The sequence below is a fragment of the Capra hircus genome, chromosome 3 (genome assembly GCF_001704415.2).
Source record: "Capra hircus breed San Clemente chromosome 3, ASM170441v1, whole genome shotgun sequence".
Classification (NCBI taxonomy): domain Eukaryota; kingdom Metazoa; phylum Chordata; class Mammalia; order Artiodactyla; family Bovidae; genus Capra; species Capra hircus.
The window spans coordinates 97,267,650-97,288,025 of NC_030810.1; the positions used below are offsets into that span (position 1 = coordinate 97,267,650).

The window sequence follows — 20,376 nt, forward strand, 5'->3', positions numbered from 1 at the left end:
CCTTTTAATGAAAAACCAATAGAACAAGCATTCCAAACTGAATGAATCAGTCTAGTTTTCTGAGTGTGTTTTTCATTTTCTAATTAGATTTACAGAATTGTTGATATACTGGAGGACAAAACAGTGAATAGTTCTCCTTTTCACAACTAAGTTAATAAACACTTATGGTTCATTTTGAATAAAACTCAGACCCACCTGTGAAGAACTCATAATACAGTCAGATGAGAAACACATAAAAATTAATTACAACAAACTATGACATATAAAATAACAGAACACAGAGACTAACTGTGTAAAGGAATCATGAGAGGGTCACTGAGAGGTTACAATAACATTAGGCAATCTCCAAATGTAGAAAAGGGCATTCCAGCAAAGGGGTATGCAACAGCATGGAGGCAACAGGAAGTATGACATTTTCAGGAAATGATGAGAATGCTGGCGTCACTAAGGCGAGATGCTTGTGGGGAGGTGAGGCTATAAAAAGACGCAAGGCCTAGACTGTGAAGGGCTGTGAAAGCCAAGTAAAAGAGTCTGCAGTTTACTTTGCAGATGATGAAAAGTCACTAGGCATGGCAAGCAGGTAAGTTTGTGAGAAGATTTGCATGTATAATTAAAGATGTGGCAATGTGACAGGTAAACAAGATGGGGAGAAAGTAGAGGTGAGGAGACCAATTAGGAAACAACTGCAGGAGTCCAGGTGAGAAAGGACATGAATGTCAGCTACACAGCAGAAGAGGAAATGGAGGGGAGTAGACAGGTGAGAAGTAACTCAGATTGAAATGCATGCCTGAGTCCACGTGGGGTACAGATAAATGAGAGGGAGTTTCTAGCTTGGGGTATTTGGAGGGTACACTGGTGTCACTATCTGTATCGACATGCTGAGTTTCAGGTACCTGCTGAATTTCCAAGGATAATATGCAACAGATAGTTAGAAATACGAGCCTGAATGTCAGTGTCAGTGTGAAGCAAAAAGGATGGTCGTGAGAGTCATCAGCAGGGGATGAAGATGATGACAGCTGAAGAAACTGGAGAGAGCAAGATTCCCTGGGGAAAGCTGTCATGTGGCTCGAAAGAGGACTCAAAAAAGAATTCCAAAGAACAAAAATTAAATGCATGAGGACAAGGACAAGACAACGGAGAAGCAAAAGAAACAACCAGTTTAGAAACCAGAAAAGCCAGTGCCCTGAGCGTCTGGGGAGAGGAGTCTTCAGGAAAGAAGTTCCCAGCAACACTAACAGCTTTTCTCCCAGTGACAGGGCAGTAACCGTGATCCCCAGTCCTGACATATGCACTTCAGTCAGCCACTGTGGGGTATTTGACCCTTTTGCTTTCTCTTTCTCCCCTTTCAAAAGGAAGTTAGGGATAGTTGACTGGAACATTCCAGTTCCTTCCCATAATGATAAACATGTACTATAGAGGGGGACCCTAAAGAACCAGATGATAGTAAAAGACACTAAGTGGAAGTACCTGCTGAGAATAGGAAAGTGTGGGCCTGAGTCCCACTGGTTACCTGTAAAACCGACTTGGCAGGTGCATTCATAGGTGTCCCGGCTAAGCACGTGGCACGTGCCTCCATTCAGGCAGGGCTGAGACACAAAGCAGGGGTGAGTAGTCGAGTGCTGGCAGTCCTCGCCCGTGAAGCCCAGGGCACATCGGCACGTGGCTTTCCCCAACATGGCCTGGGCCACACACGTCCCACCATTCTGGCAACGGTTCTTCTCACAGGGGTCTCGATGCTGACAATATTCTCCCAAGAAGCCCTCTGGACATCTATATGGAAAAGAGAGGAGTCCATGAAAACATTTGACTTCTTATAAGTCCACAAACTTACAAGATAATGCAGTTCATTCAAGAAAATACTAGACTGTGAATTGAGAAACCTGAGGGCACAATCTATAAGACTGTCTCACTTTAGGCGAAGTGTTTAGTACTTAACCACATACTCTCATGTCTTTTTGACCATGATCCTTATTCAGAGGCAAAATACAACCAGAGCCTTTTTCATGTAGGCGCAGGCTGGTAGGCGGTAACAGCACTGGTTTGTGCAGCATCGTGGAGACTTGTCTTCAAATTCAGTAACTTTCTCCTTTTGACTAAGTCAGTTGATAGAGTTAAGACACACATGATAATGCATGGACTGATCCCCTTACCCTCTCAAATTTAAAATCTGTAAAATATCGGGTGGCTTCAATTAAGCACTGAGGAATAATTAAGTTTTTCTTATTTTCACTGAGACATCAGTTGGCCCATATCTAGATTTCCGGATCTTGTTCAAGGGGTCAAGACTGTGACAAAGGAAAAGGAGGTACAGGAATGGGGAAGAATTCAAGAGACTTTTCAGAAACTTAAATCTGCAAAGATATTAGTAGCAAGCAGCTTTCCTAACCAAAAAAGCAAAGCATAACATTAAAATAACATTAAAAATATGTAAGGTAGCACACAAACACCAAAGTGAAGAAGGGAAAACAATTTAAGAACAACAGTCTACAACATTTCCCACATATTGAGAAATCTTTTTACATGCCACCGCTGATTCATAAGATGCACAACCATCCCAAACTGTGTGTAGTATTTATAAGAGTTCTCTCCAAACACCATAAAAAAGGCATAGAAAGTCACTATTTTCATAATGAAGAGGTTGTTTAAACAGGACCTCTAAGAAGCGTTTAAAAGGAACAAAAAGTCTTTGATTCTAACTATAAATTTTGCCACTTGGCTGTCGCCCCAGATACTTGGTTCAATCTATTTCTCCATTTGACTTTTCGGAGGATAGAAAACTAACTACAAGGCTGTTCCACCATTACCTTGAAGATAATACATTTAAACCAAACTAAATTCTCCCCCTCAAAACCAGCTCCTTTTGCATCCTCCGAAGCTCAGTCACTGTGTCTTGACTCTCCCAACCACTTAGACTTTGAGCCCTGGGGTTCTGTTTCATTCCTTCTTGTCTTTGCCAACCTGTCCACAATGTTTAGTAGCCACTGGTTGACCACATAAGGTCTTTAGAGGTCATAGTTTTGAGGAAAGAAGGAGGACCAGATATCTGGGGACTAAGACAGAATGGAAGAGGAAACAGCACTAGTAAGTAGCTTCAGGGGCAGTGATGGAGCTAGTCCCAGCCTCCTCAATCTTTTCTCAGAGCTCTGTATAGTAAGCACAGCAGAACCAGGAGCAGCTAGAGCTCTGAGCATCCTTGTGAACAGGTAAAGCTAGAGAATGAGAGGCAGTGAGGAAAGGGCACAGCACTGAAGCCAAACACTGGCTGAAGTTTCCAATGAGGAGTATCCACCTCCTATCATCAGAAGGCCTATCTGGAGTCCTGGTGGTATGACCTTGAATAAATAATTTCACTATCAGCTCTTTCACATTTTAAATAGTTAATAAAGCTACCTCCATCAAGAGTTTCTTGTAAGAACTGAACAAAGTATGTGAAAAACTTTATAAATATTTTTTTAAGTTTTGCAAATGAAAAACATTTTTTTCTCTCTTTGCACTTACTGAGGAAAATATAATGCTTTATTCAAATCACAGCTTGATTTTATAATAGAATAGGTTATTTTCTAATTATTTTTTTTAGTAAAGCAGCAAAAATTGCCAGTGTAATATAGCTAAAATTAACCATATTATTAAAAGCATTTGCAACTTATTTGAAAAATCTGTTATGGATGATGTTAAAACTGCAACACAATTCTCATTCACGGTAATAGTCCTCTGGGCATTAAGCTTGGCTGACAACTTCTGATTCTCCCATATGGGAATTATTTACCTTATAAATAATGACAAACTTTTAAGCCTGGGTGGGCTTTGCCCAAGCTTTGCTACCATCATCACCACCTCCCCAACACTATCATGTGGCATCTGCTCAGAGAACACAAATTCCCTTAAATATTAGCTTCATAAACATAATGAAAGCATAAGGTTCCCAGGAAACAAAAATGAAGCAATACGGAAGATTCTAAAGTAAAGTGAAGTTGCTCAGTCGTGTCCGACTCTTTGCGACCCCGTGGACTGCAGCCTGCCAGGTTCCTCTGTCCATGGGATTTTGCAGGCAAGAATACTGGAGTGGGGTGCCACTTCCTCCTCCAGGGGATCTTCCTGACCTAGGGATCGAACCTGGGTCTCCCACACTGCAGGCAGTCTTTTTACCATCTGAGCCACCAGACAAGATTCTAGACCCAAACAAAAGTATTCCCAAATTATCTGTTACTAAGGTTTAATCTACATTGTTGCTTCCTACCACTAAAGGAAAAATGTTTCAACTAAGATATGTTTAAGAAACCAGTAAAAACAGAGGTGACAACTACAGCTTGTGAGTCTGCTTTGGCCCATTGCTTGTTCTTTTTTATGGCCTGAGAGCTATAAATGATTTTTACATTTTTTAATATTTGGGGGAGAAATCAAAAGAAAATAATATTTTATGACATTTGAAAGTGAAAGTGAAGTTGCTCAGTCGTGTCCGACTCTTTGCGACCCCGTGGACTGTAGCCCACCCGGCTCCTCCGCCCATGGGATTCTCCAGGCAAGAGTACTGGAGTGGGTTGCCATTTCCTTCTCCAGGGAATCTTCCCGACCCAGGAATCAAACCCAGGTCTCCCACGTTGCAGGCAGACGCTTTAACCTCTGAGCTACCAGGGAAGCCCAATGAAAAGTATGCGAAATTCAGATTTCAGTGTCCATACATGGACTCTTGTTGGAACACAATCATACTCATTCATACAGGGACTGTCTATGGCTACTTTTGTATTATAATAACAGGGCGGAGTAGTTGTGATGAAACCATATGGCTCCAAAAAGTATTTATATCTGATGCTTAACAGAAAAAGTTTGCCAACTCCTGAATAACAATATATGAAGGCTAATTCTATATACTGGAGAAGGAAATGGCAACCCACTCCAGTATTCTTGCCTGGAGAATCCCATGGACAGAGGAGCCTGGTGGGCTGCTGTCCATGGGGTCACACAGAGTTGAATATGACTGAAGTGACCTGGCATGTATGTATGCACTGGAGACGGAAATGGCAACCCACTCCAGTATTCTTGCCTGGAGAATCCCATGGACAGAGGAGCCTGGTGGGCTGCCGTCTATGGGGTCGCACAGAGTCAGACACAACTGAAGCAACTTAGCAGCAGCAGAATTCTATATATAGCATCCAAAATGCTTATTAATAATGATGTTGATGATGAAGAAGAATATATTTTCATATCAGTTTCCACAAAGAATATTACACTCGTTCATTCATGCAACAATTACTAAGTAAGTGCCTATTAAGTATCAGGCATTGTTCTAGAGCTAGGAAAATTCTTGAACTCACAGAGTTTAAATTCTAGTAGGAGAAGACAAAAAGCAAAATTAATAAATGAAATCTATAATTTGCTACGTGGAGTTAAGTGCTATGAAAAACAATAAAACAAGAAAGAGGCATAGGAAGGGAATGAATTGGGGATAACGGAGGTAGATAAATGAGGTGTTTCAGTTAGAAACAGGAAAAGCAGAGAGTCTCACTGAGAGGCACATTTGCGTCAAGAGCTAAACGAGGGAAGAGATAGCTATGGAGGTATCTAGGGAAAGCATGTTAAAGGCACAAAGAACAGCAAATGCAAAAGCCCTTAAATAGGGAACAGTCCTAGCATGGTTGAGGAATAGCCAGAAGACCTCTGTGGTTCCACCAAAGGGATTAAGAAAGAGTAGCAGAAAAGAGATTACAGTTACAAGTAGGAGGCAGATTATGAGGAGACTTTAGGCCACTGCAAAGAAGGAGTCAGGGTCTTACTCTAAATGAGATAATACTAAGATAGGATGTAGAACTGACTTACTCTCCTGAAATCCATCTACAGAAACACAATTTATTTTTATGGGAAACTAGACTCACTGCTGATATAATAATAAAGACTTTCTTATTTAAAATGTCAGCCTATTCTTTTACCTTAAAACATGTACAAGTCTCTTTTAATCTACATTTTTCACTAAGCCTCATTTCCCTTTCTAAATACTTCCTTCACAAACAAACTTCTATAACTATAGCCTAATTTCACAGCTATTTTCCCTTTCTTTTCCATCTTATTTGTTCCTTTGCAGTAAAACTTGCATTCTTCTTATTGGCCAGAAAACATGTCCTAAGAGCAATGACTTTTCCCCTGTCAAGTTCAGTGGTCTCACCTGAGATTTCTTCATAAGGAAGTTCTTAGAGGAAGCATTGCTGGCCATACCTCCATCACTCTAACTGGTTTACATTTGGCTTCTATGACTCCCTCTGCACTTCAAAGCCGGGCAAATTCTTAATTTAGATTCTGGAATCCTCCTCTTCTTCCTCCCCATCAATTCATGGCCACTTGAAGTTTAAGTCTGGGTTGGACTGCTCTTTCCTCCCTTATGCATTTGTTATTTTGGTTGTTGTTCATTTAGTTTAAAGCAACTACCTTCATGTATCAAGTGCCAGTTTCATATAGTCAGTTTACTAAAAGTCATCTACTTACCCTAACATATCCTGCCAATACCTGAAACTATACATTTCAAAAGTACAGTCATATTTTCATGAAACTTAATTTCTCCATTTTTCTAAGGCTTCTATTCACCATCTCAAAAGTTACTTTTGGTTAATCCTTTTACATTATACATAACTTATGACTACGTTCTGAAGTCTTATTAAACTGAATTCCTATACTACTTATCATAGACCCTCACTGTCTCCTTTCTGATAAAAATTCTGATCAATTAAAAAGCCTCAGGTCAGACACTTTGTCGCTGGCTTTTCCCCCCACTTCCATCTATCACTGAATAATAATAGAGAACCATGGGATTCAAGGCATCCTAATGTAATTTCTACCCAAAGAGATAATTCTTTCTAAAATATCCCTGAAAGATGATCACAGCCTCTATGTGAATAAAAGCAATTAAGTATGATGTCTAAGAAATAGAATTCAATAAATACTTGAAGTTATCTTCTTTCTACTATTAAAAGTGCAGACACTAGAATTAGATCACCTGGATTTCAATCTCATTTACTCTGAGAGTGATCCTGAGCAAGTTACTAAACCTCCTTGTTGTAAAATAAATTATAACAGTGCCTACCTTGTAGGGTTTAAAATAATTGTAAAGCACTTAGAACAGTCATCTAGTGCATAGTAAACGCCATGCATTTGTTAAGTAAGATAAAATATTGGCTCACTACTTCAACAATAGAATTGCCTTCAGTGTGGGTAGATCTCATTGTCCGGCAGCCTTTCTTTCTGATGTCTTCAAATTCTGCCTTCCTTCTTAGGTATGTATATACCAAGAAGGATAAAATGTGAATCAATGCAAAAATTTATAAAGAATGTTCATAGTAGCATTATTTATAATAACAAAAGTGGAAACAACACAAACATCCATAGCTGATGAATGGGTAAATAAAATGTGGTATATCCATACAATGAAATATTATTTGCCATAAAAAGGAATGAAGATTTGACACACGCTGTGATATGTATCAAACCTTGAAAATATCACGCTAAGTGAAAGAAGCTAAACACAAAAGGCCACATATTATATAATTTCATTTTTGCGAAAGATCAGAACAGGCAAATCTATAGAGATAGAAAGCAGATTAGTGTTACCAGGAGCTGGGAAGAGGGGAGCTGGAGAGGGACTGCTACAGAATAGGAAGAGTCTCTGAAGATGATGAAACTGCTTTGAAATTATATGATGCTGATAGTTGCACTTAACTGTGGATATACTAAAAACCACTGAATTGTATATTTCAAAAGGGTCAATTTAATAGTATATGAATTACTGTTGGTGGGAATGTAAATTGGCACAACCATTATGGAAAACAGTATGGAGGTTCCTTAAAACACTAATAACAGAGCAATATGATGAGCAATATGATCCAGCAATCCTACTCCTTGGCATATATCCAGACAAAACTGTAATTCGAAAAGATATACGTACCTCTGTGCTCACAGCAGCACTATTTACAATAGCAAGACATTGAAGCAACCTACATGTCCACCAACAGATGAATGGATAAAGAAGATGTAGTATATATACATACGTGATGGAATGTCACGCATAAAAGAGAAGGAAATAATGCCATTTGCAGCAACATAGATGGACCTAGAGATTGTCATATTGAGTGAAGTTTGAGAAAAACAAATACCGTATGATATCACTTATATGTGGAATTTATTATATGATACAGATGAACTTATTTACAAAACAGAAACAGACTCACAGATGTAGAAAAGGGAAAGAGAGTGGGGAAAAGATAAATTGAGAGTAAAGAGTTCGTAGATACAAACTACTATATATAAAAATAGATAAATAATAGGTCCTACTGTGTGGCACAAGGAACTATACTCAATACCCTATAACAAACCACAAGATAAATATATATATATATTAATATATATATAACTGAATCACTTTGCTGTACACCAGAAACTAACACAACATTGTAAATCAACTATACACTTCAATAAAAAATTTTAATTAAAAAAATTTTAGTATGTGAGCTATATCTTATTTAAAAAAATAATTCTGCCTCCCTATAATTTCCATTTCTGGCTATGCCTGTCCTCTAGAACAAAAAGGAACAAGCTTCTCTTACATATGGCCCTTCAAGAATTAACAGGTAATTATTTTGTTTTCTCTTTGTTTTCCTTTTCCAGGATTCAATGCATTGGACTATTCCAGACTTCTTCACCATTTTAGTGGCTCTCCTATGCTTCAGATAACAATAGTAATAATAATAAGAGTGACCAACATTTTTGAAGAACTTACTATGTATTATGTATTTGCTAAGCATTTTGTTTTTATTACTCCCTCTAACAGTTATGCTATATCATTATGTCCATTCTGTATGTGAGGACCTTAAAGCTTAGAATGATTAAGATTTCAGAGCTAGTAGATATTAGAGGCAGATCTCAAATGCAAGTATGATTCCAGAGCCCACATACTTCAAAACTGGGCTATCTGCCTACCCTCAACTAGATGATTCTAGTTCATCAAAAACGTCTTTAAAAGATAGGACCCAAAATGGGGGAGGAAAGAAACCCCACATAATACATATGTTCTTACCACTACAGCATAGAGTTGGACACTATTCTTTCTACTATTGCTGCTTAAAGCTGTGTTCACTTTTACAAAAATTACAAAATCCAGATTCAGTTAAAAAGTCCACGCTTTTTTTTCCACATGAACTACTTTTATGCCATATTCAGCCCATCCTGTATTAGTACACCATGTTTTTTGAATGCAATAATTGGTCCTGTAATTTCTTTCTTTTCAACATGCTGAATCTTTACCCCAAGTTTTCTTTATTTAGATAACTTTACACTTTATTCATATAATCACAGAATTTCAACACTGCACCAAATCTCAGAAGTCAATTGGTCTGAACCTCTGTTGTACCGGTAAGGACACCAAACTGACCTGCCACAAGTTTGTCTGTAGATCTAGCAATTTCCCCTAGTTTTGGATCACCTACAACTGTACTTCTATCTTTACCTAGTCTTTATCAAAATATAAAGCATCACTTAACTGAAAGTATTCTATGGAGTCTTCCCCCAAGATTGGCTCCTATTCAGTCAGTTCTATTATCGTAATTACACCAGCATTCCGTCTACACCTCTTCATTAAATTCAGGGAGAAAACTGCTCCCTGAAAGTAAGCACACTACTTAAAGAATGATCCTTCTCAAGTATAATTTTGATCATGTCACTCACTTTTCTGCTCAGAAGCTAGTTTCAGTGCCCAGCCCTTCTTATGGCCTATTTGTCTGCCCTACTCCTATCATCCAACCTACTCCTTAGTGACCCATAACTTAAGCACTCCAGATTATTTCCACACTCAGGTCTACTGTTCCTTATACAAAAATCTTCTAACTAATCTCCAGTGAGAGGTACCACATTCTACCATCTGATATGTCTCTAATTTATTTTCCTTTCTTCTATCCTTGTTTCAAAGACCTGTTCAAAACCTATATCCTTTACTAAGCTTTCTCCAAACCGTCTCACCCATCTCTGATCTAACAGTAGTTGTACTCCATGTTATATACTACATTATTTCTACCAATATGGCTCTTCTTCATTAAGCCATAGTGAGGTCTTCCCTGTGTCTCTTTCAAACTGATATTTTTGTGGGGAAGAGCAAGTCTTCAGACCCTGGGGCAGTTGGCTTGAACACCATGACCACCTATGTTGCAACATCCCCTCTCAGCCTCACGTGGGGCTCTGCCTGGTAGAACACAAGGCAACCAAAGAAACCATCCTGGGGTTCAAGGTCATCCCTCACAGCCCAGGGATGAATATGGACACAGGAAGAAATTATGGACATAGGAAGAAAAGGGAGAGATGAGTAAGTGAGACAGCCAGAAATAAAGTACCACATCTCCTAACACAGGAGATCTTTCAACTTTGCAAATCCACATTCAACTGTAATAGGAGTACGCCATATGCCCTGTTAGTGGGAACTGGGACTCTCCACTGAAAACAAGAGATTAAATAGCTATCTTCTCGAGATGGCTCAAGTTGACTTTATTATCCAAGTTCCCTTACAAATCTATAGTTCTATTAAGTTACCCCAGTACCATTTTTGGAAAATAGCCTACATCTTGAACTAAAGGTGTATGTAAAAAAAATCTTCTAAAAATATAACCAAAAAAAAAAAAAACCCTCTAAAAATTGCATTTGGTTCCTGAAACTATATGAATGCCCTCCTCTGGAGGAAATTTATAACTTATTTAAGTAGTTTTCTCAGTGACTTCCTCCTAGTCTCTTCCCTTCTCTGGCTTTGGATCTCTGAAAGAACATAGTTCACAGAGGATGCTTTGGGTACAGGATAAGTTTTGTGGGAGGGTGCTTTTTCCCTGTAAAACAATTTCATAAACCAATCTGAACTTTATCAGCTCCATACAGTCACGCATTTTCTAAAAAGTCTGCCATTTCTGACATGAAGAGGTCCACTGTTTCATTGTTACTATTCAAACAGACACATGGGGAATGAAGTGAAGGGGAGAAATGAAGGGGAAAATTGAGAGGGAAAAACAGGGGATTCCTCCTAACGGAACCAGAAAACATTCCAACTGAATGGATGCCCATAAGTCCCCTCTCAATAAAACAGATGAAAACCAGACCCCAACTCTCACATGTCACCAGCAGCCTGGATTCGTTTACATGTAGCCACTTTACAGATTTCAACGAAGCTGGGATTTGAATAGCAATTCCAATCTATCTAGCAGTGGCTGTGATTCAGGATCAGTCTCCCTAGTAATACAGGACAGAAAAAAATTGTTCTTTCAAGTTTCCTAAGTGAATAGCCACTCGTCTAGAGAAAAGCTTAAAATACTGTAGTAGCTTGTGTCAGCTCCAAGATGACCAAAGTTTGAGCAGGAAATAAGCCCCTTTTCCAAATAAAAGCCAATGTTCTCTCTCCTTGTTTTCTCCACAGTCTGTTCTGTATCAGCAGGGTGAGCCCAAGTGGCACCCAGGGCTTCTCTGCAGCTCTGCCTTCAGCTTTTTTTTAGTGAGGATTTGGTCATTAAAAAAATAAAACAACAAAGCAAAACACCCTCACATAGGAGAAGAAGAAAAAGAGAGGCGTGCTTTACAAAACAGCTATTTCAAAATCATGATTTTTTAAAAACTACACAGAATGTGGAACGGAGGGGGGAAAAATGTCTCATGTGGGTTGCGTCGGCCCTGCAGCTGCTCCTCATTAAAGCTCCTCTTTACTCCCTCTGGGCTGGTTTCCAGCAGAAAATTCTTTAAACAGAACTCTGCTTTCAACCCACTTTCTTCTTGCTCTAGGCCTCTCGGCCCCCCAATCCGCAGTGGCAGCCTGCCCTAGCTGAGCTCGAGAGGGGGGAGCTGTTGTTAAGGTAAATGAGGTAAGGGCAGAGGGAAAAAAGATTACAAACCCCAGAAACCAAATTAAGCGTTGGTCAGTAACAAAGGTCTGCAGTCTGAAAAGGTCCCAAATCAGTCTGTTCTTTCCTGTGACCATAACACCAGCTTAGTTTCCTGCCCCCTCCCCGCCCCCCAGGCCCCTGTTAAAGTAGATAAAAATGATTGCTAACAGCCAAAGCTAACTGTAACCAGTTAAAGTTCCTATATCCCAAGGCCCTGGCTTACAAGCTCCTAGATGCCCAAGAGTCTCCAGAATCAAGTCTAAACTCTCGGATTGGAATTCAAGAGGCCCAACCTACTAGTCCAACCTCACTGTCACCCTCCTCTCAGTACCTCCAAGTTGAACATCTCATTAGGCTGTCAACTTTTTGATTCTGTAACTCTGTGTAAAGGTAACCACTGGGTTATGCTAATTACTGACAAAAAAAAAAAAGGTACAGGAAGACGTCTTGCTAACTTCCTGGTAAAGAGGGGAAAAGGGAAGAGTTCTGTAATGTTGACTTCTTCTCGCCATTCCCACTCCCCTTCTCACCTCCCTTCCCCCAAAAAAGAAAGAGAAAATTAAAAAAAAAAAAAAAGGAAATACTATAGCTTACTCAGCAAGAAAGAAAAATAAAAAGAACTAAAAAAAGTATTCATGTACAGAGTTAGGGCGCAGTGCTGGGCTGTGTGTGGTAAAACACACTTTCTAGGGCTTTGCTGGTTTGATGTAAAGGAAACAAAGACCAATATACAATCATTTTCTCCCTCCTCTCTCTCATTTTCTTTCTCTCTCTCTCCTCTCTCTCATACACACGCACTTTTTTTTTTTTTACCACAACTAATAAAGACTACAAAATACTGTAGGACAGCCCATTTTTCTACTATGTAAATTCAGCTTCCTGAGCAGAACATTTCTGCTTTTCTTGTAGTATTTCAGAAAATGTTAATCTTGGTTCCCACATTAGGCTGAATGCTTCCAAATTAAAAGTTTCCCACAGGAAAAGAATTTCACGGGGAATTGTGAGGCTGGGAATTATCTTCTGAAGCTCCACCTCACTTGGTTTCCATGCATTTAGGTTTTTCAACACTACCCTCCATATGAATAAAGCAATAAACACACACTGATTTTAATAAGTCCAAACCAGAAAGAAGCTGCCATGGTATACACTTCAAAACTGTTAATTCATAGCACTGTTCATCTTCATCAGAAACTGTGAAATCAGTAACCACTGCAATGGGAAACCATGCTTTATTTACACAAGAATTTGCAAACACCCTTATCTTCCAGTTTATAGTCTGGGCTCATTTATCAGAACTCAAAAGCTGAACTGAGTGCCTAGCCTCTTCAATCATCACTTGAAAGAGTGGACAAGGGCACACAAACAGCAAAACTTCTGTTTTGCCATAACAGAAGGTGGTCTTTCCTGTCTTCTAGCATACAATCTGTACCTTTACCAGATTTCACTGAGTAGACCCTGAGAAAGCATCTACTTGTGATTAAAATATGGCAAACGTATTCTAAACACATGAGTTTACAAAAAGCACCCTTCAGAGTAATAGGCAAAAACAAATGAGTTAAGCTAGTTTTCCCCAAACATTGTACAGTTACTGCAAGGAGTTTGCAAATGCTTATGAATCACTTTCTAGACTATTAAATAATGTCCTCTCCACATGAAATGGACTGTAAATGCTGTTACAGTTATTCAAATGTGGAAACATTATAAAGGGTTATTGAATTCTCAGTAGATATTGACATTATGCATTGTATACAAACAAGAGACTGAGAACTGGCTTCATCTCAAGAACATCCTTCATTCCTTCATTCCTTACACCCTTGCTAGGCTCAGTTTCTTTAGTTCCTAGAACATGTTCTAATGCACCTCCAGAACTTTGTACATGCTGTTCATTCAGTCCAAACACTTTTCCCTGCCCTCTTCTCATAGTTAAGACCTAAAATTTCTTTAAGCCTCAGCTCAAATTTTATTTCCTTTGAGAAATAGGCTTGATGCCCCCTGCTGTATATTCCCATAACCCTAACATATATAATTCATTATCTTATATTATAATTATTTATTTCTTCCCCAAGAGACCAAGAATTATTAGCGCTATACTCATGGTGCCTAATACAGGAACTGGCGTACAGAAGACATTCAACTATTCAGTGCTCATATTCTTAACCAAAGCCAAAAGGCAAAATGCAAGGGCCTATAGAATCCTTACACCTTCAGTTCAGTTCAGTTGCTCAGTCGTGTCCGACTCTTTGCGACCCCATGAATCACAGCACGACAGGCCTCCCTGTCCATCACCAACTCCCAGAGTGCACTCAGACTCAAGTCCATCGAATCAGTGATGCCATCCAGCCATCTCATCCTCTGTCATCCCCTTCTCCTCCTGCCCCCAATCTCTTCCAGCATCAGGGTCTTTTCCAATGAGTCAACTCTTCGCATGAGGTGGCCAGAGTACTGGAGTTCCAGCTTCAGCATCATTACTTCCAAAGAACACCCAGGGCTGATCTCCTTCAGAATGGACTGGATGGATCTCCTTGCAGTCCAAGGGACTCTCAAGAGTCTTCTCTAACACCACAGTTCAAAAGCATCAATTCTTCGGTGCTCAGCTTTCTTCACAGTCCAACTCTCATATCCATACATGACCACTGGAAAAACCGTAGCCTTGACCAGACAGACCTTTGTTGGCAAAGTAATTTCTCTAATGTCAAAAGACTTTAATTATACTCAAAGTTTGGGAACCACTAGGTTGAGCTGTTTACCCAAAGGACTATCAATACTAATTAAGATTCCTGATACATACAGGACTTTTTAACCTTCACTTACCTCTAAATCATTCAAAGTAAGTCAGCCAAGCCTATATGGAGTAGACTTTATAAATCATACTTTCTCCCCAAATAAGAATACACTCTCTCTCTCTCTCTCTCTCTCTCTCTCTCTCTCTCTCACAGAGTCTGCATTTTCTCTTGTGGTTTTATTAATCTTTAATAAACCACTGACTACATGAACCACCAGGATCCTGAGTGATAGAACATCCTACAAAGTGGCCTCAGTAGCATAAACTGCTCGATTATTCAGACACTGAGCAGTAAAAATTAAACAAAATTTCAGAGAAAAAAACTGAGTGTGCTTGCTTTCTGTTCTCTAACATGAGGAAATGACCACCTGTAAAATTCTGAAGTCCAAAAAATATCTGAAGGCAGAAAGTTCCAAAAGCTTATAGTTTGGCCTAAAAGGATTCCTAGTTGAAAAATAACTATACTCAAATCATATCAAACCAAACGTGAATGCGAGAGTAGGCAGGAGAAAAACCTGAATTTTTTCGAACTTTGAAAGATAAGTTTGAAGAGAAATAAAAAATATTTCTTTGTAGATTCTGAATACATCACTCTCCCAAAAAATGTAATAATCACATGTAGAGGTATGCAAGACCATTCAATGAATAATATATTGAAATATATATAATATATAGAAAAATATAATTTAAAAATGCCCTGAAACACTATAAAATCCCATTTAAATGGCCTTACTTAGACTAGCACCACAGGTAATAAAAATAATGGACAGCATGAGGAAATAAATAACAGTGCCTTGAATCCTACTTCAAGACCAAAACCACTAGTTCCCATAAAAGATAGGGCTGTGACCCAGAGCATAAAAATAATGGTTCTTGGGGGTAAAAAAAAAAAGAAAAAAAAAAAAAAACCTTAGATATTATAATGGTCTTCCAAAGGGCTACGATAGATAAACTGATACACCATATATCTATGGTATTAAAATTGCATGGGGTTGGGGTAGAGAGATTAGGGGAAAACACTCTAAAAATGCTCCTTTGGGGCAAGGGGGTGATAAAGATAAAAAGGTTGAGAAACACTGAGATAGCATATCCAAATAAAGTAATTTTTAGCTTAGTGTCTGGCACACATAACACTCATAAATGTTAGTTGAATTAAACAGAAAAGTTTCCTACAAATGCTGCCTATATTTGTATATATTCAAACTCACATGACTTATAAAAAATTGTTCCTCAGCTTTGGAATCATAAGGAGATCAGTCCTGGGTGTTCATTGGAAGAACTGATGCTAAAGCTGAAACTCCAATACTTTGGCCACTTCATGCGAAGAGTTGATTCACTGGAAAAGACTCTAATGCTGGGAGGGATTGGGGGCAGGAGGAGAAGGGGACGACAGAGGATGAGATGGCTGGATGGCATCACTGACTTGATGGGCATGAGTTTCGGTGAACTCCGTGAGTTGGTGATGACAGGGAGGCCTGACATGCTGCAGTTCATGGGCTCACAAAGAGTCGGACACGACTGAGCGACTGAACTGAACTGAATGGATGCTTGATCTGCTGTATGAAATCAAAGTTTATGCTTCCACAGGGACAAAGTTGAAATCTTGCAAAGCTAAACAGCGGTCTAATGAGAAGATTTATATACCATACATCCAGATACCATAGAGATGATTTCTTTTAAAAATACAATGCTATCATTATTTTATGTACTCTTGCATTCTTTAACAAAAACAGCAAAACCTTCAATCCCTCACTACATGGCTGATGCTGGTAGTACATGTAAAAGTCTTAGCCTAGCAGTGTCTATACTTGGAAACATGCTCTATCAACAACTACACAGCTGGGACTGGACTTGGTTTGTTATCTGTTTTCCTCTAGATTATAAGCTTTTGAGAACAAAGATAATTATTAAAATCATCATCATCATCACAATAATCACCCCCAAAAGTTTTCCACACAAAAGATAACTCATGAAGTTAATGACATCTCACCACACTTATTACTTTTATGACAATAAGAGAACAGTTACTGTCAAAGAAAAAAATGTAATTTTTTATTTATTTTTTAAAAACATTCTTTTTTTAACAGGATCTTGGCTCTGCTGCAGACCTCCAGTATAGATCATCTCAACTAGAAAACTCGTATCAACTAAAAACTGATATAGGAAGATTGAGATATAATTCTTTGTTCTAATTTCAGCAACAGCTGATTTAAGAATTCCTTTTGTATATTAAAAAAAAAAAAAGCTTAGCACAAAGAATGGTTCTTCCATATCTCATGCCATCCAAGGACATGAAGCATTTCAAATGGCTACTCTAAGATAAAGGTCAGCAAATACTGCCCTAGGCAAAATCTACAGGCCACCTGTCTTTGTACCTCCAGCCCAGGGGCTAAAACTGGCTTTTACATGTTTTAATGGTTATGTTTTAAAGAGGTATATAGGTATGTACATCATATCCTTACTTTGCTTCTTGGCCAGCAAAGCTTAAAACCTTTATCATCTGGCACTTTAAGAAAAAAGTTCACTGATGCCTGCTTTAAGGCCAGGACAGTATTAAAGTGTACATAGGAGAGTCCCAGTCCGTCCCTTAAGGAAATCAGTCCTGAATATTCATTGGAAGAACTCATGCTGAAGCTCCAATACATTGGCCACCTGATGTGAAGAACTGACTCCTTGGAAAAGACCCTGATGCTGGGAAAGATTGAAGGCGGGAGGAGAAGGGGACAACAGAGGATGAGATGGTTGGATGGCATCACCAACTTGATGGACATGAGTGTGAGCAAGCTTTGGGAGTTGGTGATGGACAGGGAAACCTGGCGTGCTGCAGTCCCATGGGGTTGCAGAGTCAGACATGACTAAGGGACTGAACTGAACAGAGGCTAAAAACACCTTCAAAATATGTGCTCACAATTTAGGTTAACTTTTTTTTGTTTATTAGAAGTCTGCCACTTTAGGAGCACTTTTTAAGAACCATGTTTAATTTCAGAAAGGCAATCCAATCATCAGAGAATCATCATTGTCAATTGTTATACCTCTGCATAATTAGAACCAATAATAACAAAAAGAACAGACATTAAGGAAAAGAATTAGAGTGTATAAACTTAATGTGGTGACTCAAGACAAAAACTACTATTTCCCTTAAAAGATGGGATCAGGCTCAAAGGGTCAAAAATAATTTTTTTAAGCTAAAGTTATTACAATGATTTGTGACCTTCCAAACCAAAGAAACTGAATATCAAAGAAGAATCCTGAAAGTACGCATTCAAGTTCACACAAAGTGAAGATAAATGCATCCTGAGAGGCACTTCACTTACTGAACGGAAGCAAGGCAAAGCCACACCTGATGTGGCTACATTCTCCTGCATCATTCTGCTTTAAAAACCCTTATCTACTGGTAGGTGAGACATACTCAGGGCATACTTGAAGACAGGTAGGTAGATAGATATGTAATGAGTCTGTTTCTTATCTGAATGAGAACAAAAATGTAGCTAGTATATTATTTTACAAAAACTCTCACCAAAGACTTGAGCATGTTCTTAGAGCTTTTGATTGAGTGTCTCCCCACCGACCTTTCCTCTATATCAAAGCCCTGGTTCTTCCACTAGGTGTGAATCTTGAAAAAGCCACTTTACTTCTCTGAGCCTCAGTCTCCTCATGTATTAAAACAAGATGCTAGGCCAAATAACCTCTAATAATACCTTTAACTCTAAAATTGTATGATTTCATTTAGGTATGTTCTATAGCCCCCGTGGATATTAATATCCTTTAGGAAGATTAAAGACCTACTTTAGGAGGAACTCAAAAGAATTTCCACATTGTTTTGTTTCATGGAATATTAAAAAATAAAATATATAGCTAGAGTTAAAATTCTGGGACTTTCAAACTGCCTCATAAAAGCTGTAAGTTTGTTTGTTTTTAATTCTGCTTTTCTCTCTCTTCCCCTTCTCTGTTTTCACCCTGAACAGCAGTCCCTTGAGAGCTGGTACCAAGAATGAAAAGAAATAGTGCTGAATCTTTAGGTCACCTAAAGGGGGCTGAGAAGCAGCTTTTAGTCCCACTCTACATTCCAATCAGTTATGTAATACAGGACAAGTCACTTGGCCACTTTAAGCCTTGGGCTCCTCATCTTATAAAACAAGATGAGTGGGGAAGGTGCTCGACAAAATCCCTTCCATCTCCTGAGTTTGATGACTCTACAATTTTGGTTTTTGAATTTCTTCAGCAATACTGCCCGAGAATGCAATGATGTTAGCTGATGGTAATGCTTGGGCTCAGTGGTTGTGTCTGTCTTGACCATCAACCCCACTCTAAGCAGGGACTCCCTGGGGCAAGAACTGCGCACACGCCTCTTCTTCTACATTCTTCATGCTACCTAACTCACCCTTCTAAGCACACAGACAGTTCAATACACACTTGTATAAAGGAACTGTTGCATAACCCACACTTTCAGCTAACCCCTGCAGGAAGCATAAGGAAGCAAAGAATAAGCGAAAGAGAAAGAGCGATATATTTAAACAAGATATGAAGAATTAAGAGGAACCGTGAGCCTAAAAGGGAAAGAAAGGCCTCTTCCCCAAGTCATGTGGCCAACATGAAAGCCTGTTTTCCTCAGCACAGAATAGTGGTAGACACTGCAGTCCCTCCCTTTATGGACTCTGACCCACTGACAAATCACACAAGACTGAAAATGACTGTGTGTATCTGGGAAGAGATGCACCAAATTTAAGCTTGCAGGGAATCAACCACTTAATTAAATTCATGTAGGACCTTTTTCCAGACATAATTTTTATACATCATCTCAACACAGCATAAGTACCTATCTTACTCATTTCCCCAACTCATAATGCTCTCATTAATCTTTATAAAATTTAAGAAAGAATAGGTGATGTTCCATAATTAGAGAGTATACTTCTCTAAAAACTAATTATAAACTCTGATTGTCAGTGTCAGCCTTTGCCCAGGAGGAAATGAGTCAACTTTTCATTAGTAATCAAGTTCTGTCCATTTTTTAAGAGTGACCCAGAAATTCAAGGCCATGAGTTTTAACAACATGAGACAGAGAATGAGATACCACAAATATTACTTACAAATGCAGCTAAGAGGAAAATTAAAGTCAAAAAGGTTCCTGAGGTACTTTTCAGGCTGAGTGAGATTTCAGAAGAGGCAAGTTGCCCAGTAAAATAATTCCTTAAGGAGATGTCTCTGGCTTACACAATAACCACCAGCATTTCAAAATTTTAAAGGGACAGGGGGTTAAATGGCCAAGTCACTGGCATGGTCCAGGCAAAGGAATCATAACCACTATTAAATGTGTTCCACACAGAATAGGCATCTCTGGTTTATTCTGTATAATTGAGGGTTTGGATGTGTACTATATAATCAGAGGAAACAAGCAGAAAAGGACACGAGCTAATTTGGGGTAACCAGAGATGTGTCTAACAGATGCTTGCTTACTCTGGATGCCTGAAATGAACTGCATCAGGACAATAATATGCTGGACAGAAGAGATCTGAGGTTGGGATGCCTCAAATCAAGAATGCACTATGCCTTATATGAGGACTGATCCTGCTCCTGACATCTCTGTTTTTCTATCACTCCTCTTAACCCTTTTTTTTTTTCTTGCCTCAGAGATTGTGAATTCTGACTTTCCCTGTAAACGATGTCTACAAGCCTACCTGGCCACTCTGTTCTGGAAGCAGCACAAGACTC

At 39.0% G+C, this 20,376-nt stretch overlaps 1 protein-coding gene across 1 annotated transcript in view; it reads right to left on the reverse strand.

The window, feature by feature from the left end:
- Positions 1–20,376, reverse strand: part of NOTCH2 (notch 2) — a 179,205-nt gene that overhangs the window by 95,678 nt on the left and 63,151 nt on the right. Inside the window, exon 3 of the mRNA XM_018045986.1 lies at positions 1,511–1,770. Within this exon, the coding sequence (XP_017901475.1) occupies positions 1,511–1,770 (260 nt within the window). The remainder of the gene's footprint in view (positions 1–1,510; positions 1,771–20,376) is intronic.